This window comes from Peromyscus leucopus, chromosome 1 (genome assembly GCF_004664715.2).
Source record: "Peromyscus leucopus breed LL Stock chromosome 1, UCI_PerLeu_2.1, whole genome shotgun sequence".
In the NCBI taxonomy this organism is placed as follows: domain Eukaryota; kingdom Metazoa; phylum Chordata; class Mammalia; order Rodentia; family Cricetidae; genus Peromyscus; species Peromyscus leucopus.
The window spans coordinates 24,028,938-24,056,382 of NC_051063.1; the positions used below are offsets into that span (position 1 = coordinate 24,028,938).

The window sequence follows — 27,445 nt, forward strand, 5'->3', positions numbered from 1 at the left end:
GTACAGATCCTTCCAAACACCTGGTAATCATGCCCATGGTCAAGCCATCCCCTAATGCAGCCCTGCTGGGTAAACCAAGCTCAGAGCTCACTAGGAAACCTCTGTGGGCTCCCACACATCCTCTGGCCAATTCAAGGCTGGGTATTTATTATGTGCATAGTAGATGGCCTAGAGCAGTGGTTGTCACCCTTCCTAATGCTGGGACCCTTGAATACGGTTCCTCATGCTGTGGTGAGCCCCCCAACCATAAAATTATTTTCATTGCTACTTTGCAACTGTAGCTGTGCTACTGTTAGGAGTCATAATGTAAATATCTGATTTATGATCCCACTGAAAGGGTTATTCAACCCCAAAAGTTCATGACCCACAGCTTGAGAACCACTGGTCTAGAGGCTGCTGAACTGAGGAAGTAGGAGTAAGGCTGCCAGTTTTCCTGAGACAGTTCAGATATCTAGCTACAATATTCAGCTGGTAATCCTGCCACTTTGACTCTGGACAGATACCTTTGCTTTAGGCTGCTGAAGCAGGAGGCTATCCTTGGATGACACTAAGGAATGAAATTAGACTAAAGAAGGAGAAAGGTAAGGGGGCAGGTGTTCACGTTACATAGGCCCTCAGTTACTCCTGCAACCCAGGTAGGCAGGATCGAATCCCTTGGGGTCCTGGTGAAGTCAAAACTTCAGGGCAAGTGGCTTGTCCAAGGCCCATGGGAGCCTGGCATCTATTGTGGCCAGAACTTGGCTCCAAACTCCATCAGCTAGGGAATCAGGAGACCCTGCCCAGTAACGTCCCCAGAGGAACAGCACTCCCGACAATAAACATACTCATCCCTGGTGCTGCTTTGGCTCAACCTTTGAACCTTGTCCACCCCATCACCTCCTCTAGGACCTATAATCCCGGTGGAATTGCAGTGCTCTGTGAGAAGCTGGCAGCTTGAGTGGTGAGCTTGAGCAGCCTCATGGCATCACCTACAGCCCTGGGTTTAATTCCCAGCATCCCAACAGAGGAAGAAAAGGGAATGAGCAGAATCCTGGGTCTGAATTCAGTGTCGTGTATTAAAGGGGACTCTCAAGAAGCCAGAGAGAACGGTTTTCCTTGCTGGGGATCAGTTTAGGGCCTTGCTTTAAAAGTCAAGACAAAGCTGGCCTAGAATGCTGGCTCAGCAGTCAAGAACATGTACTGCTCTTGCAGAGGACCTGAGTTCAGGTCTAAGCACTCACACGGTGTTTCACCACCATGTCTAAACTTCAGTTCCGGGGGATCTGATGTCCTCTTTTGATTTCCGTAAGCCCCAAGCACACTGTTGCACATACATACATTCAGGCAAAACATTCATACTCATAAAAATTGATCAATCTTTAAAAAATTGAAATAAATAAATAGAATGTCATTATCCATTTTCTCAGTGTGCACTAAGTGTCTGCACCTGGGCATTCATATTTGCCCCGTCGAGGTAGACCTGTCCTCCATGTTGGTGAATAAGGGCGCACACATCACTGATAGTCTCTTCGAACACACCATTGGTAGATGGATACGTGATCATGATGGCGGCCAGGTTCTCTTTGTGTTTATCCACCTGTGGGGAGAAGAGTGATGGGAGGAAGTGATCCTTTCTCAGCCAAGCCTTTGCTTTTTATTTTAAACGATTGGGGAAGGCAAAGTCTTGGTGGTTGAATTCTTGACAACATCCGCATCTACAACAGTGGATAAAAGGGCAGTCTGTTGCTCCTTCATAAATCGTCCCAAAGTTGCAGCAAGGCTTCTCAGGGTTTTATCTGTGGTCCAGATAAAGACACCAAGCTTTGGATGTGGCCTGGCTACTTCGCCTAGGATGCACAAAGCCCTCGGCTTGCTCCTTGTACCAAATAAAAAACTAGGCATAGTGGAACACTTCCATAACCATGGCATCCAGGAAGCTGGGGTATCCTTGGCTACACAGCAACTCCGAGGGTAGCATGGGATACATGAGATTGTGTCTCAACGAAATTAAATAAAAAGCAAGAGATTGCTCAGATTTTTGGGTGTTTTGGGTCCAGTTCTGTAATATGGTTCTGCTTTGGTCAAGCCACCTCATTAACCCCGGAGTATTGGGAGGGTAGGGGAGGTGTCCCTGCACATGGTTAATCTTCCAGCTAGCCTTTCTGGTTTTTTGGGGTGTACATTTTCCTGCCTTTCTTCCAACAGACTCTTGAGAAGTGTTTTAGTTTTGATAAAAATCTCCCCTACAATGTTGTGTTTTGGAGACAGGTTCTTATACAGCTCAGACTGACTTCCAGCTTTCTGTGTAGCCAAGGATAGCCTTCAACTTCTCGCTCTCCTTTGAAGTGTTGGTATTACAAGTATGTGCTACTAGGCTAGCGGTTTTCAACCTTCCTAATGCTGTGTGACCCTTTAATACAGTTCCTCATGTTGTGGTGACCCCCCAACCATAAAATTATTTTTGTTGCTACTTCATAACTGTAATTTTGCTACTGTAAACAACATAATGTAAATATCTGTGTTCCGGTGATCTCAGGTGACCCCTCTGAAAGGGTTGTCTGACCCTTTCTATGGGGTCGTGACCCACAGGTTGAGAACTACTGTACTATACCTAGTTCTCTCACTTTTTTCTCCCCAGAAAGCAATTGTATAAACAAAGGATAATTTCTAGTTCAGGGTAATGTGGGAGGAAAATTAAGTCATATTCCATATATTCTATATTAGACAAACTTAATAACTATAGTTAGTGACCCAGAATATTTGTGGCCAAAAAAAGGCAATGGAAGGGGAGGATGGAAAAGATGAACAGGGCTGTGTATTTTCAGTGTCCTATTAAAGGCTTTTGCGTAGGTTCTCAGTACCCATGCCTAATAACCCTGACAGAATCACATCGTTATTCCACCAATTTCCCTTCCACTTAAGATGCAGCCTCCAGCCCACTGGTGGAAAACAGATACGGTTGCTAGGCAACCTCTTCCTGGAGGTTGAGAGACCGGGAGTGGGGGTTGGTGTTGGAGGAAGCAGGGTAGAATGTTGCCTGGAATCCAGCGCAGCAGGGCCTGGACAGTTACAAAATCCGCATGCGTCGTGCGTACTTTCGTTCTCCGCGCAACTGTGACTGACCGTGAAGGGAGGACAGGGAAGCGGCCCCTGCAGTCTTCTCACTATGATATCACAGTGAATACTTCATTTACTACAGTTCAAGTGGAAGAATCAGGGTGCGGAGGGGTCTGTGAAAAGGCCCTTCTATCTTCGAGGGAAGGAGGGGGATAGCAGACATGGCCAGTTTTAATTGGGGATCAAAAACACAATTGCTTTTTATTTTTCTCTTTCCCTTAAAGAGATTGTTGGGCTTTTTTTTTTTTTTGGACTCTTTCCCCATAGACCCATTCAGAGGAGGAATTGTTGTCTTTCATTAGAATACAAGAGAAGACAATGTTTACACCATCCATCTACTTCCCCTCTCCCATCACCATCACCTGTGCCTTCCCAGCCCAGACCTCTCCAATCTGTGGAGGGGAGAGTGAGTACCATGGCCTTGAGGTGAGCAGCATCGATGTTCCCGTATCTGTCCACCTCCACAGGCTGGATCTTCATGCCCGCCATGTAGGCACTTGCTGGATTCGTTCCATGGGCTGACTTAGGAATGAGACAAACCTTGGGAACACAAGGAAGAGAGAAAGAAAGAAAAATCATCAGTGTTTCAAGTTGGAGGAAGTCTCCTAACATGCGTAACACACATATTAGGCGCCTTGTGTTTTCACTAAAGCTGGCCACTAGTGCCTTGAAATCTGCTGTCATCAGTGCTGTTATTGCAAAACAGTGTCCCCAAGAGGAGTTTCCATTTGAATCCCCAAATACTTTCCTAAAGATGTCAGAATGCCTTCCCCTATCCAGACCACAAAAGACAGCCTGTGCCTTTTCTAACCTTCTCTTGGGTGTAATGTATGGAAAGCATCTCTAAGAATCAAGATCAGAAGTTGAACTCTAGGACTCCAATGCCACATCACAGCTTCAGTGGTGCTCCTAACTGAACCAGGACAGACAGACAGATGACAACGACAGACATACCCCAGGGCTCCCTAGGTCAACACAACTGTGCCAACACTTACTGGGTGCTTACTCTGCTGTGAATGATTTGTGTGAGGATCAGAAACTCTGGGTGGAAAATGATCAACACCTGTCCTGTGCCCACATGACTCAGTCCTTAATGACACTAGCACACAGAGAAATAAATGCCTACGATCCACAGAACAGTAGGTAACTACAAAATGGGCCATGGCGTCAGTGGACAAAATGACAGTGTCTCAAGACTACAGATGACACTAAACCAAAAGACCTGGTGGATTTTGGTCTTGGCTTTCAGTGCTGGGATGAACATGTTGTGCAGCTGCTCTACCACTGAACTGCATCCCCAGTCCCTTGACTGGATGTTTTTCCTGGAGCAGGAGTAGGTAGAGCATTGAACCTAGGGTCTTATGCATGCCAGGCAAGCCAAGCACTCTACCACTGAACTGCAGCCCCACAAAGGATCTTGATGGGGGGTGGGTAGATGGTAGGTCCAGGGCTGCAAGCCCGGGTTCCTACCTCCGTTCCTCTACATCATGGTGTGAGTACAGGAAACTTGCAGTTTGCAGATCTCAGGGAGAACCATAACAGAACAGGACAGGGCAGAAGTTCCCCAATAGAACTCAAGTGGAGAAGCCAGCCTACTTTGAAAATCACAGAACCAGTATGGCAACTCCTCTGGAGAGAGCTTATAAAAATGGGCTTCAGAAGGAAAAAATGTGGCTTCCGGCTGATTCCTCCAAAACAGTGGTCAACTTAAGAAAAACATGTGTGCAAACACACACACCAACCCATATACAGACACACAGATATACTCAATACACAAACATACACTCAAATACACAAATGCACTCACAGAAACTGGAGAAGAGGACTGGATAAATGGCTCAGCAGTTAAGAGTAGGTACAGCTCTTGAAGGCAGCCTGAGTTCCAATGCCCTTGCTAGCTCCAAGGATCAGATAGCTCAACTCTGTAGGCACCTGCACGCGCACACACGCACGCGCGCACACACACACACACACACACACACACACACACACACACCATCCCCATCAGAACTTTAAGCAAATGGCAAATGGAATTAGTTTCCACTCTCCTGTTAACTGACTAAGCTCCTTTTAAATTGCTATAAGTCATATACTGTGTAAGCTGAACTTTCTCACTCCTTTTCTATGTTTAAACACTTCTTTTATGTGGTTAAACTTTTTTTCCCCCTTCATTTATCAGGACCAAGGCTGGAGGCATTATCCTTTCTCACAAGTTATTTTTATTCTACATCTGAGGATGAAAGTAACACTTTAGGACAGAATATTGATAAAGAATGGGAAAGGAGGATGTTAAAAATGAATACAAAGTATTCCCAGTGGGTCAAAATTAAGAATTCATACAAAGGGTTTGCCGAAACCAAAATAAGAGCTGAAAATGTCAACTGTCCTGTGTTTAGGTGAGTAACATTCTCCCAAGTTTTTCATGCCCAAGGCCTGGGAACACCTGGGGTTAGCTTCTATGGCAGAAGAGACTGTAAGACCCGGAGGTGAGAGGATTATTCTGCATTTGGATTTTCAGCTGTGCCTAAGGGTACTCACAGGTATCCATCATAGGGAGCTGGCGCTAGAGGGAGGAGCTGTGAGGGACAAAGCAAGAAGAGGCCATGAGCCCAGGAGGGAAGGCAACAGGTCCTCCCTTGCTTGGCTTAAGGAAAGCACTCTGCCAACACCATGAAGACAGTTTCCGATTCTGGCCTCTAGCTGTAGGACAGTCCCCAAATGCTGCCACAGACACTAAGTTTACAGTCATTTGCTAGAGCAGCCATGGAAAAACAATCCTACCCTGGAACAATGGAGAGAGGTACTGTAGATACGCTTGTGTTCTGTGGAGTCTAACCACCTTAAGTTACTTCCCCTCACTTTAAAATCACAGTGTTGTGCTGGACACAGAAGTATGAGGACCCAGGTTTGATGTTTTCTTCAAGCCTTAGACTCTAAGGTGAACCTAACTATGGTACGCTTATATCCTTTAGGAGGATGCTTGTCCTCACTTCCAGGAAGCTTGGTGTAGACCACAGATTTCATCCCCAAAGAACTGCTGAATGTATGACAAGTTAAAACTTCTGTGTTTTACCAGATGGTGGTGGCACACGCCTTTAATCCCAGCACTTGGGAGGCAGAGGCAGGCGGATCTCTGTGAGTTCAAGGCCAGCCTGGTCTACAAAGCAAGTTCCAGGACAGCCTGGGCTGTTACACAGAGAAACCCTGCTCAAAAAACAAAAAACAACCTCTTTCTATAAAAAACCTAGTCTCTAGTCAAAACACTTGAGTTGAGGTTTGACCAGCAAAGTGAGATTAGCTGTAAAGTGCTTTGTGCCTGGCACAAGGTGACTGTTAAATATGTTTACTAAATAATTTATTTTTCCCACATTAAACTATGAATCATGAGCTTGGGCATTCTATTTCAGGAGCCTCCTAGACTTGACCAAAGAACAAATGTGAAATAACTTCCAAAAGCAGCTTGAAGGCAGAGAACCATCGGGAAGCTGGGCAGTTTTATAGCACATAACATCTCCAACTCCTTTTCAAGAGAGAAGGATATGTTCAACTGAGCTCCATTAGAGCCTATTGTGTGAGAGCAGCTGCCTTAGACATCACTAATGTGGAAAATCTTCTCTGGCTATTTGAACAACAAGTCATTCTTTTCTTCTCTAAAAGGGGGCTTGAATTAAAACTGTTTGGTCTAAGAAGGATGCCAGTGTTTCCAGACTGTTCAGTTCTGTTGTGTTTCTGAGCTCAGCAGCTGGGGGGCTTCCCTGCCTTTCTCCTCTTACTGTCCAGTGTGCAAGATGGTGCCAGGGAAGATGTCACATCCAGGACATGGGGAGTACAGAAGGAGGATTGGGATGTTCAGACAGGGAGTGAGAGCCACAGACAGCCAATCACCGAAGATGGAGGGCTACCCAATTCAGAAGATCCCTCATTTGGAGTTTCTGGCGTGGTCCCCAACTCCTATATCAAAGCAACTATTTCCAGGTGTCAGAACACAGAAATAGGTAAATTTGAGGTTTGGAAAGTACCAGAGAGGGGAAAGAATCTGAATTCTGGCTGGCCCTTTATCACAGCTTAGTCATGGGCCTTCCACAGACACTGTCGGTGTGGGTTTGGTGCAATGCTTCTTAACCTATGGGTCAAGACCCCTTTGGCAAACCTCTGTCTTGGAAAAATATTTATATTATGATTCACAGCAGTTGCAAAATTCCAGTTATGAAGTAGTCACGAACAACTTTATGGTCGTGGGTCAGCACAGCATGAGGAACTGTTAAAGGATCTCAGCATTAGGAAGGTTGGGAACCACTGGTTTGAAGGTTTCTGTCAAGCAATGGCTCTGCGGTGTGGGTAGCCTCACAGTGAGACTTTCGAGACCCAAACACACAACAGTGAAAGAGTCAATGACAAGGCGCTCCAAGGCTGATGATGGGTATTTGGGAACCATGAAGGAGCCAGGAGTGGGTTATCTGGTATTCTGTCACTGGACATCTCAGCTCCATAGTTCCCTTTCTAATTCTCTAAGGCTCTGAGGTCTAAGAACATTCCTAGGTCCCACTTTTTCCTCATAGTTAAGAGATGAAAATCTCAAGAAAACTGAGTGAACAAATCCAAATTCGAATATCTGTCTACTGTATCATCAGATCTCGGGCCACCACACTCCTCCCCTGTGCATGCCCAGGGTCCAGGAACTTCTGAATTCATCAATGGCTTGTTTCAACAACTGTTAAAAGTCAGTTCGATGACAGGTATGATAGAACACACTTGTGAACCCAGCGCTTAGGATACTGAGACAAAATACTTGCAAGTGCAAGGTCAGCCTGAACTAGGTTCTGAGACCCTACCTCAACTCATATGCAAACCAATCAAAATGTCAAAACAAGGCTAGCCTCAACTATGTACTGAGACCCTACCTCAACTCACATGCAGACAAATCAAAATATCAAAACAAGGCCAGTCTCAACTAGGTTCTGAGACCCTACCTCAACTCATATGCAAACCAATCAAAATATCAAAACAAGCTGGGCATGGGCTCAGAGAGAGAATCTCAGCACCTGGAGGTGGAGGCAGGTGGTCGAGGGAGTTCAAGGCATTCTCAGTGGGACAGAGTAGGAGGCCAGCCTGGGCTATATATGTCTGTGATGATGATAGTAAACAAACAAAACAAAAATTGTTGATACATTATTGTACATTATTGCCCCAGTGTGGGAAAGGCCTGAGTTCAATCACCAGCACCACAGGGGGAAAAAATTCTATTCCCAATGGGAAGACACAGGGAGATAATATTCCTTCTCCATTTTTTTCCAAGGAGGAAGTGAAAGTTTCAAAATTCTTCATTGCAAAATCCAGACTAGCCAGAAAATCCCTTCAACTTCAAAAAACTCAGAAAGGACCTGAGCTTGGACTACCACTCACTGATATTACCTACTTAGGTAAGAGCCTTCTGGAACTCTCCTGGAATGGTTGGGGCCTTTGCCTGCTCCTGACACCAACCTCACAGCTGAGTAGAAACACTAGCACAGAGCTGGCCTCCAAAATGGAGAGACCAGGAACAGAAGCCTCCTTTGGCCATAACTAGAGGCTTTGGTTAGATCACAACTTCTGGGAACCTAGTGGTCACCAGCTGGTCCCCAGAAAAATCTGAGAGGAGTCATTTCTGCACACTGGATCCCATGCCCTAAGCAAACAGTGTAGCAGAAATGCATCTGCTCCCCATCATGGTTGTTTAGAGCTGAGAACAATCCCATGGGGAACATATTCATTCAATGGGTATCTTTTGAGGATACATGTGACCCAGACCATGCTCAAAATTGCTACGGTCTTAGGCCCAGGGCTAGGGCTGAGCCAAGGAGGTGGACAGCACTGGTAATGATCCTGCTGCCCGCCTCCCTCTGCTCCCTAGAGAGCACTCCCATGGCCAGCTGGATGACTCCATATGCTGGGTTTGCACAAAAGCCTTTTATGTCTGGGTGTTTTCCATTGCAATGATTATGTGGGATGTCTTGGAGTCAAGGACCATGATGGTCAGTTCACAGAAATGTGTTTCTTGATATTTGCTTCCTTGTTCACTTCCAAGAAGACTGGAAAGGCAGATCCCACAGAACAAAAGGGACCCTGGGATCTGAGCCTGTGACCACCCACAGGGAGCAAAGCGCCCCCTGCCCATGCTCACCGTTCTGTGCCTCTCTCCTTTCTGGTCTAAGTATGCTCTGATAGTGGCCAATCCAGCGTACTCCCCTTGGGCTCCACTGCAAAGACAAGAAGAGTCAGGGCTGTGATCTCACTTGTTCTTTCAGTATTTACCAGATACCAACTACACGTTAAGCAGCCATGGTCCTAGGGTTCATTCAGTATTTACCAGATACTAACCATGTTAAGCAGTCATGGTTCTAGGGTTCATTCAGAATTTACCAGATACCAACCATGCATTAAGCAGTCATAATCCTAGGGTTCATTCAGTATTTAGAGATACTAACCATGCATTAAGCAGTCATGGTCCTAGGGTTCATTCAGAATTTACCAGACATTAACCATACGTTAAGCAGTCATGGTCCTAGTTCATCTAGGATCTTTACTAACCAAAGGAGGGGGAGTTGCTTATCAGCTCAGGACATTCAGACAGACCTGGTTTTCCTAAGGGAATCTGACTGGTAAAATATAAGGAAATATAAGGAACCCATTACTCAGCTTTAACAAGAGGGAAATTTTGAAATCGTAAGAAAATATAAGGATTAGTTTATGGTAAATCTCATTTTTAAACACATGTTTAATTAAACCCTTTTATGCTGAACTAAGCAATTATAAAACAAAGCTCAGGCTCATGTTTCATTAGCTCAAACCAAAATGTATAATTCAAAGGAAAGCTATTTTAAAATCATAACTGCAACAAAATGATCACACCTAGAATAATAAAAATTTTTCTAATATTAATGGATACTGAGTCAGACAAAGGCCACACTATCTCCACAGCAACTTTCTGCTGTTGCCATGGTATCATCCTTGAATCTACATAGCCACTAGAAGCTCGAACATTATCTTGTAGGCACCACTTAAAGAGCATTCTTAATGACTAATGTTCCTGTGAGCCATGTTGAGTCAGCCGCAAATGGGTCAGTGTCCTGGGACGCTGAAGCAAGGCGCGGGAAATGAGCAGTAAGTCTCTCTGTTTCACTCACAATGCTCTGTCCTCCACTCTACACTCCCTGAGATCTAGCCCACCACACCCTCATTTTACAGCCAAAGCTGAGCTTAGAGGGCCACTCATGGGCTAACAGTGACTGATGGACAGTTTAGAATGGTATCCGCCCGTGTCAAGGAGACACAGGTTTCCTTTGCAAACAGAACTGCTCTTTGAGCATGTTAGTGACCCCAGGGCTGAAAGTCACAAGAGCAAACTCCAGGATGGGGGCATGGACTGGGGTAGAGTGCTTGCCTGGCAAGTTCGAGGCCCTGTGCTCAGTCACCTGTGAGGGGTGGAGGCATGCAGGGAAGACAGACAGTGACTGGCTAAACTGGGGGCTTTAGTTAAATGCAACAAAACAAAACAACATGTCTGCCAAGAGCCAAGACACCTAGCAGCTGTCCCCCAACACTGAGTCAGCTTTACCCCCTCTGCTTTTCCACGGGCAAAGGCTATTCATTGGCTTTATGGACTTCTGAACCCAAAGTACTAGCACACAACACCTTTTATTATTGTTGTTGTTATTTGTTTTTTTGTTTTTCAAGACAGAGTTTCTCTGTGTAGCCTTGGCTGTCCTGAAACTTACTCTGTAGACCAGGCTGGCCTTAAACTCAGAGATCTACCTGCCTCTGCCTCCCAAGTGCTAGGATTAAAGGCGTGTGCCACCACTGCCTGGCTGATGCCTTTTATTTCCAGAACAAGGAAATGAACATCTCACTATGAAAATCGCTGTCATCACTCGTTACATGGTCCCCCTGTGCTGCTCTGTCATCTCCTCAATGGAGATTAAAAACCAAGCAGATATCATTGAGTGGTGAGGAAATCACACAAAGAGTGTATCATCCAATCCTACCCATTCTTCAACTTGTCCAACTTTACAAGCCTTCCCAAAGCCACCAGTCCAACTCTTCGTCAAGGCCATCCCAGCCCCAGTCCTGTGCCTTTTATATCAATTTCTTCTACTAGCCTCGAGCTGCCTAGGCTACCCTCAAATTATATCAAGCCAATTCTCATGCTGGAGCTTTCAGCACAAGGTCCTTGTGCTAGACTGTGTCTCCAGATCCTAATGGTTGACTTCTTTTCATTATATAGGCCCCCCAAAGGCTATCCTTGAAAGCAAAGTTCTTGTCCACTTTGTTCTTAACTTTATTTTCTGTGCCAAGTATGCTGATGAAAAGGAAAAGGATGTTTGATAAACACTGACTGTTGAATGACTAATCCCCTTCTTTCAGCACACTCTTATTGCAGGGGCTAGAGAGAGAGTTCAGCAGTTAAGAACATTTCTGCTCTTTCCAGGGGATGGTTCAGTTCCCAGCATCCACATTGAATAGCTTCTAATTGCCTAAAACACATCAGCTCTGGGGCGTTCTGATACCTTCTTCTCACTTCCTTGGGGGCACACACAGACACACACAGACACACACACACACCCTTTAAAAAACAACTCATTTCATCTTACTTCCCATGCTCACATGACCTAAGGTCAACCTGCACACCTACTGCACATGGAAAGTCACTGTAGTGCCCACACGGTGTGCCTGCCTTATCTCAGCTAACCCAGACCCTTGCCAGCAGGATCTGGGTTTAGAGTTCTGTGCATTCCCCTACAAAGAATCTAAACAATTCTATCTTTATGAGGTGGCTCCGTAATAAACCCTCAGGAGATTTGTTCCAAATAGAATTCTATCCTTCAGCCCAGGCAAGTCACATGCAAGTCATCCTTTTGTGAGAGCCAAAGTTACGTTTTAAGTTTTAATTACTGTGCCTAAGAGACCCATGAAACAAATATGCCTTTGATCTGCAAGCCTCTTGCCCAATGACAGATAGTTCCTGAAATGCTGGAGGCTACTGTTTGTGGGCGATAACAAGCTACATGTTTTTCATGCTCCTAAACAAGTTTGTTTGATTCATCCACATTGATGTGCTTGATCACATACGGGTGGGAAGTTTGCAGGATGGAGGTATGTCAGGATGTATGCTTGCCACTGATTGACATGATGGGAAATGCAATGAATTATGGGTTTCCCTTCTTAAGTGGCCACAAGCTGTGATTCTGGACAATTTCCTGGGAACCTGGGTATGGACCTGGCCAGAGCCCATCCACCTGGCCAGTACTTAATTAAAGCTTGCTTCAAATCTGGCTTTAAACTGTGGTAGTGATCTTTTTCTTGATCGGTGGGATTAACACTTTCCCCTGTAGAAAAGGACTTTAAAAAATGTATAGTGACCCTCATATCCTGGAGGTAATCAAGAGCTGTCTAACTGAACTGAAGACCTGCCCAACAGGAAGGAAATCATGCATGATACTAGAAACCTGGATCTTGGGAGAATCTACAGCTGCCAAGTGACTAAACCAGCACAATCCCTACTACATTCTCAACACTCATCCTTACACCCCAGATACATGTAGCTTTCACCCCTCATCAAAGAAGCTTCTCTTTATGGCAGATGGAGATCACTGGAGAAAACCACAACTTGTCAACATACAAAGAACAAGAGATCATAGGTGCCCAGCCTCAGTGAACACATCTACAACCGAAAGCTGGGAAGACTGAGGAAGAAGGGCAGAAAGACTTGATGAGGAGCAAGAAAACTTGTGTCTCCTAGAAATGACAGGGAAGCCACACCTACAATACCTCAACAATATGGCTGCATAAACACGAGATGAACAAAGACAACACCAATAGACACGCTAACATGGAAGGGGAAATTTCTTATGGGACTCCTCTCCTAGACAGAGAACTACAAGCAACTAGTCTTCCCTAGGGATAAGCTCCCTTGTTAGTTATTTAACAGAAAGAAGTCAGTCTTGAAGTCATATACACACCAACCACACTAAACAGACTCAACAGATTGTGTGTGTGTGTGTGTGTGTGTGTGTGTGTGTGTGTGTAACAAAGAAAAAAGAGGACATGAATTTGAAAGGGGTCAAGGGATGAAAGGAATTGGAAAGAGGAAAAGTGGAGGGGACGATGCAGATATATTAAGAAAACAAAATTCTTAAAAATGTATTTTATGTTTACCCCCAGCTTTTTCTCATATCATCCGCTCATCTTGTTTTGTGGCAGAGTCAGCCAAGGTATAGTTGAGAATGGAAAGAAGAGAATGGGAGATGGTGGGAGGGGCCAATGAGTTAAAGAGGAGCTTGCCACCAAGCTTGATGACCTGAATTTGAGCCCCAGGCCCACATGGTGGGAAGAAAAAGAGAATCGACTCATGCGGATTGTTCTCCAACCACATGGATGCTGTGGTACATGTGTCCACACACATAAGCTTTCTCATACACAAATCAATAAATAAATATAAGTTTTTTCTTTTTTCTTTTTTAAGATGACATTGTTTGGACCTAAGAGCCAGTAATCCAATAGGAGAGCGCTATGTGAAAGGCTGGAAATGCTGAACGGTTTTTGCCTTAGATATTCTTAGTATCAGCTGGCTCGTCTAAATATCGCAAGTATGTTTGAATGCCATGTGAAGCTTAACTACAAAGGACTCGTTAAACAAAGTCATGAGTGCCATCTTTTGGTGAGAAAGTATTATGAAAAATGCACATCTGTATAAACCAGGCAGAAGCCATCAGAAAAGTATCTCATGTACAGGGAACTTCAGACCGTCGTAGATTTAACATCTATTTGAAATGAAAAGCTAAGGGCCTGGAGCTGCATGGCAGGCTGCAGGAAGTGATGTTTAGGGGTGGCAAGCCTTAGACCCATCGTGCTGAGTGAGCAGTGGCTTGGGCTGTCTCTGCGGCCACTCAGAGGGAGGAGTGGCTATGTATTTTCCCTGTTTGATGCACAATGAAGGGCAACCAGTGGAAAACATCATCTAAAACTAATATGTATCCTTCCAAGAATCCCTAAGAAAATTCAGTATGTTAGATGAAGCCGGAATAACTGATCAAGAACCAAAGAGCTGGCAAGAGGCTGGAGTTGAGGAGACCCCACTGTTCTTCAGCTAACTAAAGCCTCCCTACCCAGGTGTATGGAAGCTGGTGTACAAGTACAGCTAGTCAGTGTGTGAGGAAAACCTCAAATAAAAAATAACAAATTGTACACAGAGACAGGGAGGCAATTCATTAATAGCTAAAATGGCTTTTCCTAAGAGTGGAACAAAAATGTAAGACTATGTAAAGCTCAATGATTTTTTTTTTATTAGAGCCCCCTTGTCAGGAATTCTGGGTGAAAGCTTGAGATTTAGAAGTAGCTGCCACATACTCTATGGTGGTATTCTAATTGTACTGAAATGTGATTTTGATTGTATGTTAATAAATAAAGTTGCCTGGGGGTCAGAGCTATTAGAGCCATAGACAGAGTGTGGCGGTGGTGGTACACGCCTTTAATCCCATAGATCTCTGTGGGTTCAGGGATACAGTCAGCATTGGAGACATATGCCTTTAAGACCTGGGGGGCTGTACATACAGACAGTGACAAGGCAGTCACGTGTTTGGGTTTACAACCAATGAGAAGGCAGAACAAAATACTATGAAAAGACGGACAGACAGGATATAGCTCTCTTTCGGGAAGCTGGGACACGGCAGGAGGAAGGGTGAGATTTTAGCTCTGAGCTCTGACCTCTCGGCTTTCTCTTTTACATTGGTTCTGTGTTCTTATTTAGTAAGACGGTTGGTTACATCTACAATACTCAGCTTAGTTTTATCTCCGTTTGTACATTTAGTCCTTCCTTGTGTCTAAAGAAGAACATGATGTTTAATTTCATGGACACTATAGAAATTTCTCAAATGAAAGCTGCTTTGGAATATCTGGAGAAAGGTGACACTCCAGCCAGTATTTTTATGAAAAATATTTCTACATATTACACACACACACACACACACACACACACACACACACACACAGGAACATAGAACTCAGGAGTGGAGAACACACTAAGCGGCAGCTGTCCCCAGATCTCCCACTGGGTCTCATGTTGCCCAGACTGGCTTTGAACTCCTGCTCCTCCTACTTCCATCTCCCAGTGCTGGGACCGTGGGAGTGCACCACCATGTCCAACTCAGGATGTTGCGGGTTTTTTTTGTTTTTGTTTTTGTTTTAAAGATTTATTTATTAGGTATACAGAAGAGGGTGCCAGATCTCATTATAGATGGTTGTGAGCCATCATGTGGTTGCTGGGAATTGAACTCAGGACCTCTGGAAGAGCAGTCAGTGGTCTTAACCTCTAAGCCATCTCTCCAGCCCGGATGTTGCATTTTTTATGAGTCAAAAGGTATTAGGAGTTAGCAAGTACCGCAGTGGTAGACTGCAGACTTAGAATACATGAGGCCCGCAGTCAAACCCAACACCAAAAAAGACAAAAAAAAAAGACAGGTATGGTATCATACAGCTTTAATCTCAACATTCAGGAGGCAGAGGCAGAAAGATCTTTATGAGTTTGAGGCCAGCTTGGTCTACATATTGAGTCTCCAGGCCAGCCAAGAACTACATAGTGAGATCTTATCCCAATTAATTAATTAATTAATTAATTAAAGAGTTTAAAATATTCCCTGAAGAAAAGGTTATATAATAGACTATAAAAGTTAAAAAGCTGAACCTGACCTGGTGGCTCAGGCCTAAAATTTCAGCATTTGGGAGATTGAGTTGAGAAAACTGCTATAAATTTGAGGCCAGCAAGACCTTGTCTAGATTTAAAAACAAACAGACAAAAAATCCAAAGCAAAACAAAAACACCACCAACAAAAAACCAGTAATAGATTCTGGGGAATCTGCCTCCATCTGACTATAGGAGCCCTGGGTTGCTACCACGTCCTCATGATGGCTCAATAGGCCCTTGATCATCGACCCATCTTCCCAACCCATTTGCACTTTCTCTTTTCAAAAGCAACTGTCTTAGTGAGGGTTACTATGGCTGTGGTGAAACACCCCGACCAAAAACAGATTGGGGAGGAAAGGATTTGTTTGGCTTACACTTCCACGCCACTGTTCATCGCTGGAGGAAATCAGTACAGGCACTCAAACAGGGCAGGAACCTGGAGGCAGGAGCTGATGCAGAGGCCATGGAGGGGTGCTGCTTACTGGCTTGTTCCTCATGGCTTGCTCAGCCTGTTCTCTTATAGAAGCCAGGACCATCAAACCCAGAGGCAGCCCCAACCTGGAATGAGCTGAGCCTTCCCCCATCAATCATTCATTAAGAAAATGCCTTACCAGCTTGTCTATAGCTTGATCTTATGGAGGCATTTTCTCAGCAGAGGCTCCCTCCTCTGTTGACGACTATGCCTTAGGTCAAGTTGACATAAAAGCAGCCAGCACAGGAACTCCCTCAGCTTTAGAAGTCAAATACACTAGCAATAATTTCAGCTTGTTTCACCCTGTGTCCCTGAGAGACATACTTCTTGTTTCTGTTTGCCTTAAACATTGTATCATAATTCGGAAACCAAAGGTTTCTAGAGTGAATTTGTTCTGTGCTATTGAGTGATTTTTAAGAATGGCAAAAAGAGTTCTGGGAACAAGTCGAAGCAAGCCATGCTGGGCTCAATGGGAAATGGAAAGGCAATTAAATATTATTAGACTTTTCTTGGCCAGGCTGTAAATGTCCCCTGGGTTTATACTTTAAGGAAATAAATGGAAAAGCAGGGATTAAACAAACAAATAGGATTAAAAAGACAAAAAACAAAAAACACGTTGTAGTCAAGGTTGGCCTGTAATTCACTATGTAGAGCCATGCTGGCCTTGAACTCACAGAGCCCACCTACCTCTACCTCTTGAATGCTGTGGTTACAGGTGTGTGCCACCATGCCCAGCAAGGATAACTTGACATTTTTGCATTTAGCATCTAAATTCCAAGGAAGCAGAAAAACCAGTGATGACTTTGTTAGTATTATACAAAGTCAAAATTTATGGTTATTATGCTCACTCATAGATTCTGTGTGGATAGTTCTGATACAAAATAAAAACATCTAAGTTGATGTACCATGTTTCACTTTCAGAGCGTCCTGTGTGACTTGGGAGGCTGGGCCTGAAACATCTGTAATTTTGCATGGTTTCACCTGGAACATTCTCCTTTGAACTCAGAAACCTGAGTTCAAGAGAGGCACTTCTCTCTAAGGAAGCCCAAGGAACATCAGGAAGAGGTCCATATGGTGAAAAAAACCAAGGCCCTATTCAATATTTCTCTTCCAGACCACACATGATCACCAAATTTTCCACTATGTAAACGAGGCCACCTTGGACTTCTGGCCATAACCCTCCAGTAGAGTCTAAATGCCCAGTCAACTTAGAATAATACGTAGTAATAAATGATAAAAATAGGATACATAGAAACAACAATTTTCGAGCTGGGCGGTAGTGGCACACGCCTTTAATCGCAGCACTCAGGAGGCTGAGCCAGGCGGATCTCTGTGAGTTTGAGCCTGGTTTACAGAGCGAGATCCAGGCCAGGCACCAAAACTACACAGAAAAACCCTGTCTCGAAAAATCAAAAGAAAAAAGAAAAAAGAAAGAAAGAAAAGAAAAGAAAAGGAAAAACAATTTGCTTTTTGGAGGTGGATATTAGATAGCTCCTAACAAGAGGAAACAAAATCCCTTACCTGTTAGGCTGAAAAGAGACTTGGTCATAACCTGTGAGCTCACACAGATCCTTCTCCAGCTCTTGGAAAAGCTGCTGGTATCCCTGGGCTTGGTCCAGAGGCACAAAGGGGTGGATGTTAGCAAATTCTTTCCATGTGATGGGCTGAAGAGCAAGAAGAGGAACATAAGCACGTGTACACTGTAAAAGTAACAACGATTTTAATAATTTTGGTAATGACAATATACCAACACTAAGAATGGCACCAAGGAGCCAGGGGCTGCCAAGGCACTTAAAATATATATGCATTCAGTTTCTCTGCACAACCTAAGGAAATAGGAACTATTACTATCTACATTGTACAAGTGGAACACAAAAGCCAAGAAGAAAACTCACACAGAAATCCGATTCTATCTATCCAGGAGCAGAAAGGTCCCAGAACAGACTTATTGAAGCAGTGAGTTTGGTCCAACTCTTACATGTGCACACATGCATACATATCATTTTCTTTTCACTGAGCAGAACCAGACATGAACAGAAATGCCAATAGGAAAGATCTCCTTCCTAACACAGTCCCAAATCAGTTCCTTTGCTTGAAACAATTCGCAATATCAGAATAATCCCAAGAGATAAAAGGAATATGTTAGCTCTGCTGAAATGATCTTGGCCTTATAGAGATGAGCACATCTCACAACACCATGTTAATCAAACTCCTGTTGATGCAGATAATGAATTGAAACCTCAAATCTCATCCTTCTGACACTGTGACTGGATTTACAGAAAGAGGTATGTATTTTTTGTCTGTTTGGGTTTTGACATGAGAACCCAAGGTACTGCCTTTGCCTTCCAAGTGCTGGGATTACAGGCATGTGACTGTCAGAAGTTTACTTTAGCCCTTCAATTTTTCTCTCTGTTGTTGTAACTAAGAGGCAAACCATGGATGCCTGGCAAGTGTTCTACCACAGAGCCAACCTCCAGCCCATGCTTAGCATTCTTAAGTCTGCCTTGGAGGCTAACTACAAATTGGTAAAAATAGAAGTTTTTTAATAGCCCAGATTTAGAAAACAAAAAATAAAAACTAGTTACCTGTTTTAATTTAAAAAAAAAAATTAATTTTACGGAGTTGGCAAGTGAGCAAGTGATGCAGTTGCCTGATGACCTGACTTGATCCCTGGGCCCACACAGTAGAATGAGAGAACCATTGTGCATTGCAGCATGCATGTACACACACACACACACACACACACACACACACACGCACACGCACACGCACACACACGCACATGCACACACACACACACACAAAACACACAACAAAACCATAAAAGATAGTAATAGCAATAATAATCTTATAATAATCTTACATAACTGGGCATGATAGACATGTTTGTAGACCTAGCTATTTGGGACCCTAAGCTGGGACAATCACTTATATCGATGGCTTTAAAACTATCATGAGGTAAAACTTTGATGGTAAGAAGAATAAGTTTTAGCCATAAATTTTGTTGTTGTTTTGTTTTGTTTTTTGAGGCGGTTTCTCTGTCCTGAAGCTTGATTTTTATACCAGATTGGCTCTCAACTAAGAGATTTGCCTGCCTCTGCCTCCTGAATGCTGGGATTAAGAGCATGTAGCACCACACCTGCTTTATCCATAAATTTAACTGATTAAGTTGTGAGAAATATCAGAGTCTCTGCCATGACTGCAGAATGGCAAAGTAAAGGATCATTAAAGCACATAGACACAGTCCAGGGAGGTTTTTTTCATCCACTTCTGTACAAACTGGAAATCTGCCCCTAAGTATCCGCTTCGTAGACAAGACCTACTTACTGTGAGTTCGGAGGCGCTATTGAGTTTCATGGTGCAGGATCCCTTGAAGAAACAGAGCCAAGAAGCATCATCACATTAATGACCATCTATAGCCCATCTCTCAACCCTCCCACCTCCCCACAAGGCACTGCTTCTTTCCCCTTGCATTGTATTTAGATACGATGCACAGGAGGACTCGGGATGGGGCTAGTGCAAAGAAAGGCCACAAACAGCTACCAATGGAATCATGCTGTGAACAAGGGAAATGTCTTTGTTTTCTAGTTTCTTCATATACCGGACAAGGTTGGTTTCTGAGTGATAGCTGTGAACATAAAACATAAGGTCAGAGCCATTGAATTAGAGTCAGGCTGATCCTCATACAAAATAAGGAAGGAGTCGTACCCCAAAGCCATGGTAATTGTATGTCATAGGGAAGGGCAGAGACTCCAGTGGATCTCAAAGCACACCTGGTACAAGAAGCTACCTTTAAGAAGGAGAGAACCCTGGGAAGAGGCTGGAGTTCCTGAGACCAACTTCAGCCTAGCAAATACATCTGCAAATTCCCCTCCCCATCACAGCCCCAGCACAGTGGAGCGGCCACAAGACAAGGTATGCTTGGCTCACATGAGGGATGGGTTCTATCTGACATGGATATATTAGTGAGCCTGGCTGAGTGGCAATAACCCAGGACCTAATGGTCAGCATCAGAAGCAACACCCTCCCAGGCTCCCTGGTTCATTGCCAGGACACAAAATGCAGAATTCATTGAAGCCACACAAACCTGTTGAACACCTGATGTGTGAGAAATGGGCTGCTTCTCTTGAATGAAGACCCCAGAATCCCTCTCCTTTCCTCTCCCATGCTCTCAGCTACCAACTCCTACAAGAAAGACCGTGGAAACTGAAGGACATGGCATGGCTAAGCTTCCAGGCTAGATTAAAAATCCAAAAATAACATATCAAGACATTCATTTAAAAGCCAAACTAATTGAACACTTAGAAGAAAATAAAGGCACAGATATACAAGACCTATGATTTAGCAATGGTTTCTTGTTCTTTGTTGTTTCTTGTTTGAGACAGGGCTTCACTATGTAGTCCTGGCTGGCTTGGAACTTGCTTTGTAGATAGGCTGTCTCTGAACTCACAGAGGTCCACCTGCTTCTGTCTCCCAAGTGCTGGGATGAAAGGTATGCATTGTGCCACTATGTCCAGCTTTAACAATGATTTCTTAAATACTATAACAAAAGCATGAGCAGCAAAAGCAAAAAAAAAAAAAAAAAGATGACCTGGGTAGGGGGCATGTAGGTCTTCGTGCTCACAGCCATGTACTAGAGAACCTGAAATGTTAAGCACATAGGGCTGTTCCTTCAAGGGAAGCAATGTAAAACCTGTTTTCTGCTAGGAAGGCTGGAGCAGATGGGCTTTCTAGCCTGGTGACTTTCGTGTGCTATCCTCACTGTCTTCATGGCTGGGGACTTTTCCAGCACTAGACCCTCTTCCAGATCCTTATTGTGAATTTGTTTTTCTCAATAAATCATAAGCAAATCTGTTTTTCTCAGTTAAATTCTAGAAACTATCTTTATGGACTTTACAAAGAGTTTCGATGTCATCACATAGGATCTGTATTTAGCTTAATTTGCTCCTCAAGGAGATTTATGCATTCTTTGTTGTATACTCAGGATTGAGTTACTCATCACCAGAATAATGTTCACCATATTGTGCTGTGCTTAAATACGCCTAAAATAAACTACTTGGGGTCACACTCCCAAAGTGTGAACCAAAGTGGCAGGAGCTGAGGAGCGTTGAGTAGTCAACGTGCCTTCTTGCCTCCCTCGGTTCATCTCTCTGCTGCCGTGAAGGTCACAGAGATCGCTGCAGACTTGTATTTCACTAACACTGTAAACATTCGAGGGGCTGAGTTCGTAGCTCCTTTGGCAGAACGCTTCTGAAGCATGCAGGAGATCTGCATTCTGTCCACAGAACAGCACGAACTGGAGGTGTGGTACCCACCTACAATCCCAGTACCAGGGAGGCGGAGGCAGGAAGATGAACGGTTCAGTCTTTACGAAGAGGGAGAGATGGCTCAATGCTTAAGAGCACTAGTTGCTTTTCCAGAGACCAAGGTTCAGTTCCCAGCACCACATGGTGGCTCACAACTCTCTGTAACTCCAGTTCCAGGGAATCTGACACCCTCTTCCGACCACATATATTCATACAGACAAGGCACTCACATAGGTGTAAAATAAAAATAAATAAAATCTAAAAAAAAAGTTGTTCAATTGTTGGTTACACTAGACTTTGTCTCAACAACAACAACAGCAACACCAGATTAAAATCAGAACATTTGAGTTGTGGGTGTAGCTCAGGACCAGATCACTTGCCTTGTGTAATAAGCAAGGCTCAAGTTAAAAACCTAGTACACTCCGCCTGAAGAGCAGCAACCAAGAGCTGTAAACGAAGAGCTATAGCTCAGTAGTCAAGTCCTCACTTGTCCAGTGTGTGTGAGGTTCTGAGTTCAATAATTAGCATAAGGGAAATAAATAAGCAAAAATAAAAACATTTGTTCATCAGTGATATTATCCAGAGAGCCAAGAAGCTGCTCAAAGAAAGGGAGAAAACGTATGTGAATCTTAAGGATTTTCTATTTAGAAGATCCAATGAAATGTATCCTCTTCCCTCTCTCTGCTAATAGCATCATGAGCAGGTTTGTTTTAGTTGACCCAAACTAAAGTCACTTGGGAACAGAGAATCTCAACTGAAGAATTGCCTCCATCAGATTGGCTTGGAGGCAAGTCTATGGGGCACTTTCTTCAATGAGGATTGATGAGGGAGGGTCTGGCCCATGGTGAATGTTGCCACACTGGGCAAGAGGGCCTGGATTGTGTGAGAAAGCAAGCCAGTAAGCAGCGTTCCTTCACGGTCTCCATCTATATTCCTACCCTGAATTCCCTCGGTGATGTACTGTGCCTTCCTGCCCCTAACTTGCTTTTGGTCAGAGGGTGCCATCATAGCAAGAGAAAACAAATGGAAATACAGTTTGAGTCTCGTATTAATGACTCCAGAAACATCCCTCAGGTGCGTACAGGTCAATAATCTCAGGGAACACTCAATCCAGTGTTCATTCTATGGGGGAAGGAGTTTACTTGATCCTATTTAATTAATAAAATCTGTCATTGGGGGAACATTGTGAAGCTTCTTAGTAGTTTATAATTGGTATCTGGTATAATTGGTAGCTGAATAAGGTTCTCAAAAGAATCCAGACAGCCACAAATCACCACTCAGTACTCTGGAAGGTATTTCAGCTTCTATAGTAAAAGCTTTCTTTCATTGGCTCACTCAATAAATATTCCATAAAGTCATATCCATGCAACAAGCCATGGAGAACGTGTGTAGAGTGCTCTGGGTGGGTCTTCCCAGAGGTCTAGGGAGCCACTGGCTTCTCTCACTTCAATCCTATGGAAGAGTAACCCCATGCCTTGCTCATCCCTAGTAGGCCACTGCTGTGGAAAGCCACTCAGTCATGCAGAACTGCGTCAGTGTTGCAGGACTATCTCTCCTCCTGGCCTTTATGGCTGTTTCCCCAGGACAGCGAGGACATCTGAACCCACCCTCCTCTTCTATCACACCATCTTAATGTATAATAACTCACCCTCAAATTTCAGATCTTAGTGTAGGAAATTGATCCAAGCCCCAGTGAGAAGCTGATCTATTCTGCTCACAGTTTCCTCACAGACCAGGCTGGATTTTGTGTCTGGCTCCTCACTGGTCTATACACTTGGTGGAGGGAGGAATCGTGTCTGATTTGCCACCATAACCTCAGGGCATAGCGTAATACCTGGCACATATTACATCCTTGAAAATTACTCATTAAATGAGTGAGTATAATAAATTTCCCAGAATACAATGTCACAAATCTTTGTATTGAAGTCAGGGTGCCGCATCACTGATAATCCACCTGGCCTGGATGTACTGGCCTCGACAGGGTCTGTTAACAGTGACTTTTAGCTATCAACAGTCACAGGAAGAAAGGGACAGGCAGTGCCATAATTTGAACACGGGGCTGGCCATTGCCACACTTGACCCTGTTCTCACTCACATTCAGCCCACAAAAGGCAGAGCAGAGCCATCCTGGACACCACATCTAATAATCATTATGAAGACAATGCAGTCTTTACTTACTGCGGAGGACTCACAACCAAAGATCCACAGCAAATCATCCAGATCCTTCTCAGTGACTGTTTCATCCAAAGAAATGCCAAGCTACAGAAACAAAAACCAAAAGGAAATCATCCAGACCACCAAGGATAACTATAGAAAATGCCAAATTGGGAGAAGGTTCTGGTCAAAGTCCTCATCCACTCTAGAACACAAGGGTATAGTTAGGATCACATTGATCTCTAAGGGAAAGTGACTAGATCAGTCTCCAACTTGACAAGCTTTAGAGTTGGGCAAGCCACCTGTGGACACTAACAGTGCCGAAAGTCTTGTAACTTCTTTGGGGGACATGGCCTGAGAACAGCATGAACAGGTTCTCCTGGAGGCAAGGCCTGGAGAATTTAACCCATTTTTGGTAAGGCCAATGGATAGTTTGCTGCATAAATCTGCTCATGACCCCAGGAGCATGTGAGCTACCTGCTCTCGTTGCTTTCCTTATACAAATCATATTGCTGGCTGCCTCTAGTTTTACTTTCTCAGAGGTATGAATGAAATGGCTACTGCATTAGGAAAACTTCTCCCTGGTGAATCTCCTCTGGGTGAGTCAGAAGGGATGTTGTTAAAAATATGCAGTGGACCTGATTCAGCTGCTAAGGTTTTGAAGTTTCAAGTGTGACCATGAATTTGGGATTCTTAAGAACAGGATGGTACCTTCTAATGCACTTTGTGACTAATCTGAAAGAGTGACAGTAGTTCATGACATTACAAATTTGCATAACTGTTCTGGAGAGAATGATTCTAACCACAAGAGTCTAGGAGAAATGCAAATGAATAGATGATATCGAGAGTTAATGGGAACAGTCTGAGAACAGGGAACGAAGCAGAATCCCAGGAAGCCATAGTGCCCTCTTTCCTGATAGCTGAGAGGAAGAGGACATAAAAACAAGAAATACACAATGCCAACTATTAAGAGTAAGCTTTTAGGTTATGCAGTTTACAGGATGATAGGAGAAAAACATGGTATATCCCCCATAGGAGATAGAATAGTATAGAACGAAGAATGAATTGATTCAGCTTTGGCGGATGAGTCAATCGTGGGAGCTCAGATTTGACTAGAGGTAAATATTAACCACTAGAAGCAGAAGTCTCTTTCCCTTTGCATGCCGCTGGAACCGCACACGCTGCCCGCTGAGCACCCTGTTCCGCCTGTGGGTGTGCCTGATTAGAAAACGTCCTTTGGGGCTGGCTGTGCTGCTTATACGTCTAATCTGGAAGCTACGAATCAAGTAGGTAATGATTCCCGGAGGGAAAGTTGGGGGGCGGAAGGGGAATGAGCTGAGGGAACAAACTGGAAGCTATTGTAATTATTATTAGAAACTGAAGGAAACAGATCTGATTGTAAAACTGTTCATGCAAACCATTGAACCTGTATAAATGAAAACGGTGCAGGCCATCCAAGGCCACTTGTTTGAAACAGGTGGTCAGAGTTCTACTCATTTCACCGACTTCGCGCATCCGTCCCAGGTCATCGGACCCGTTAGGATCAAGGCTCCCAGCAGTCTGATGACGTCAGGATGCTCCCTTAGGAACTAAATGTGGTAAGCTTTCTCATCATTTAACTCACTTTGTTATCTAACTTAGAGCCTTAATCATGAACAGTCCCCACATAAAAAAAAGTCTTGGGAAAAGCAGAGGATAACTTATTCGTCTTTGAAAAAGTCACAGTACAAGTCGGAAATTAAAAAAACGTTACCAAAAAATAGGCTCCAAATCCCTAGGGTTGTTAAACAAAATGGAAGGCGTTTCATGAGAGAATCCAGGAAAGCTCAAAGAACGGGTCAGAAGTACTGAGCAGCTGACTCACTGTGCCATCTTCGAAGAGCCGAAAGTTGATTTGCCTCTGGGCTGCTCTGCCCAACACCTCCTTCACTGAACAGCCACACCGAACCTTCAGAGTGTCAAAGAAGAGGTCATGCTGCAGCTGGTGTCCGGCTCGTCTGAGACCTAGACAAGACAGGGGACACAGTCGTCCCTGACAGAGCTCTGCGCAACAGTCGCTGCCATCACAGACACCAAGAGGTGACCCTACTAGAGGTTGTTCCTCCCCTGGCCAGTATGTCGGTGGCTGTTTTAAAAGGGTATTAAGTGAATTTATTACTATGTGATAGAAAATCAGGAAACACTTATCAAACAAGGGAAGAAAAAAAAATCACCAGATCAACCAGAAATAAATTTTGATGTACATATTAGAAACAGCTGTAACACGTGTGTGTTTGCTTGTCTATAGATCAGTTCCCACATAATTATTTTCAATAACTATATAGTAGTCAAATGTATGGATGCACAATTATGTGTTGTTGAGCATTCAACCTGCTTCCAAGACTGGGCTATTTACTGTAAACAAGGTTTCAAGGGACAGTCCTTGCACACTTATCTGAGAACTTCCCTTAGATAAATTCCTAACAGCGGGGTAGTTGCATCAAATGGCCGGCACGCTTTTTCAGTTGGTTTTTGTTACTGTTTGGGCAGCTGGAAGTTGTTAGTCTCTGCATGTCATCTCCTCACGTCTCTGCGTGTGCAATATGTGTGTGTAGAGGCCAGAAGTCAACCCCGAGTGTCTCCTCCCAGCCCGGCCTATCATTTGTTGTTGTTGTTTGACACAGGGTGGAACTGCGTCTGAAGCACACCACCTCAGCTAAACGAGCCGGCTAGGAAATACCAAGGACCATTAGTCAATGCTTCTCCATGACTGGGATCATAGCCATGTAATCTGAACCACACCTCAGCTTTTCAAGAGGGTCTGAGCACCTGAATTATGAAGGGACACTAGTCCACTCGGGCCCGTGGCTCTGGCAGACCTTGCCCTTCTCAGTTCCCTTTGCCTGCTAAAAACCCTTGGATTACATTTCTAAAGACAGGCCCCAAGCTCTAGTCCCTTACTTGGCTACTTCCTTCTCCTAAGGCTGACTACCAAGGTCCAGCTATCAACGTATTGAAGTCCAGCAATCAGAAGTCCCCTTTGGCTCACCTAATTAACATGCCCAATTAAAATTGAGTACCTCATCCTAATGTCATGCTTCCCCTTTACCTTTATAAACCGCCATTTTCCTATGTGCCACGTCTGTCTCCTCCCCATCCAGAGGCAGCCCTTTGTCCTCTGGGACAACTACTGCCCCCTCTCCCTGTTCCCTCCCTTTCTCCCTCTTCCTCTATCTCCTGTCTTTGTCCCTCATCTCTGCCCTCTGTCCTTCTGGGCCAAATAAATCTCCTTGTGCTGAGAACTGGTCTGAGAACCTCATCTTGGGAGATGTCTTGAGCCAACTTCAAGTTTTTCTACAAATTCAAGGCCTGTGTTTATGATGCCACCTTCCCCACATCAATTTAAGAACTTTTGATACACAATATTTGACCGCCATGCATAGAAAGCTATGCCAATAGGGTGTTGACATTTCTGAATCTTTACTGAGGGAAAGGTGCTGAGAGCCTAACTCAGTGGTAGAGTATGCACAGCGTCCTGAGCTTCATCCCCAGGATGATACGAAAACTAAAAGTTAAAAATAATAAAACAGTGTGCATGGGTGGCACATGTCTGTAACCTCATCACTTGGAAGGCACAGACAGAGGATCATGAGTTCAAGGTTATTTTCAGCTACATCATAAGCTTGAGGCTGTCTGAACTACACAAGACTTTGTCAAGAACAC

General features: G+C 44.1%; 1 protein-coding gene across 1 annotated transcript in view; it reads right to left on the minus strand.

Annotated features, from left to right (window-relative positions):
* Gldc (glycine decarboxylase) overlaps positions 1 to 27,445 on the minus strand; it is an 88,762-nt gene that overhangs the window by 18,446 nt on the left and 42,871 nt on the right. Inside the window, exons 10-18 of the mRNA XM_028894684.2 lie at positions 25,608 to 25,747; positions 23,768 to 23,848; positions 20,371 to 20,468; positions 19,827 to 19,911; positions 19,611 to 19,652; positions 17,805 to 17,947; positions 9,257 to 9,332; positions 3,511 to 3,636; positions 1,427 to 1,576 (exon numbers count right to left, since the gene is read on the minus strand). Of these exons, the coding sequence (XP_028750517.1) occupies positions 1,427 to 1,576; positions 3,511 to 3,636; positions 9,257 to 9,332; positions 17,805 to 17,947; positions 19,611 to 19,652; positions 19,827 to 19,911; positions 20,371 to 20,468; positions 23,768 to 23,848; positions 25,608 to 25,747 (941 nt within the window). The remainder of the gene's footprint in view (positions 1 to 1,426; positions 1,577 to 3,510; positions 3,637 to 9,256; positions 9,333 to 17,804; positions 17,948 to 19,610; positions 19,653 to 19,826; positions 19,912 to 20,370; positions 20,469 to 23,767; positions 23,849 to 25,607; positions 25,748 to 27,445) is intronic.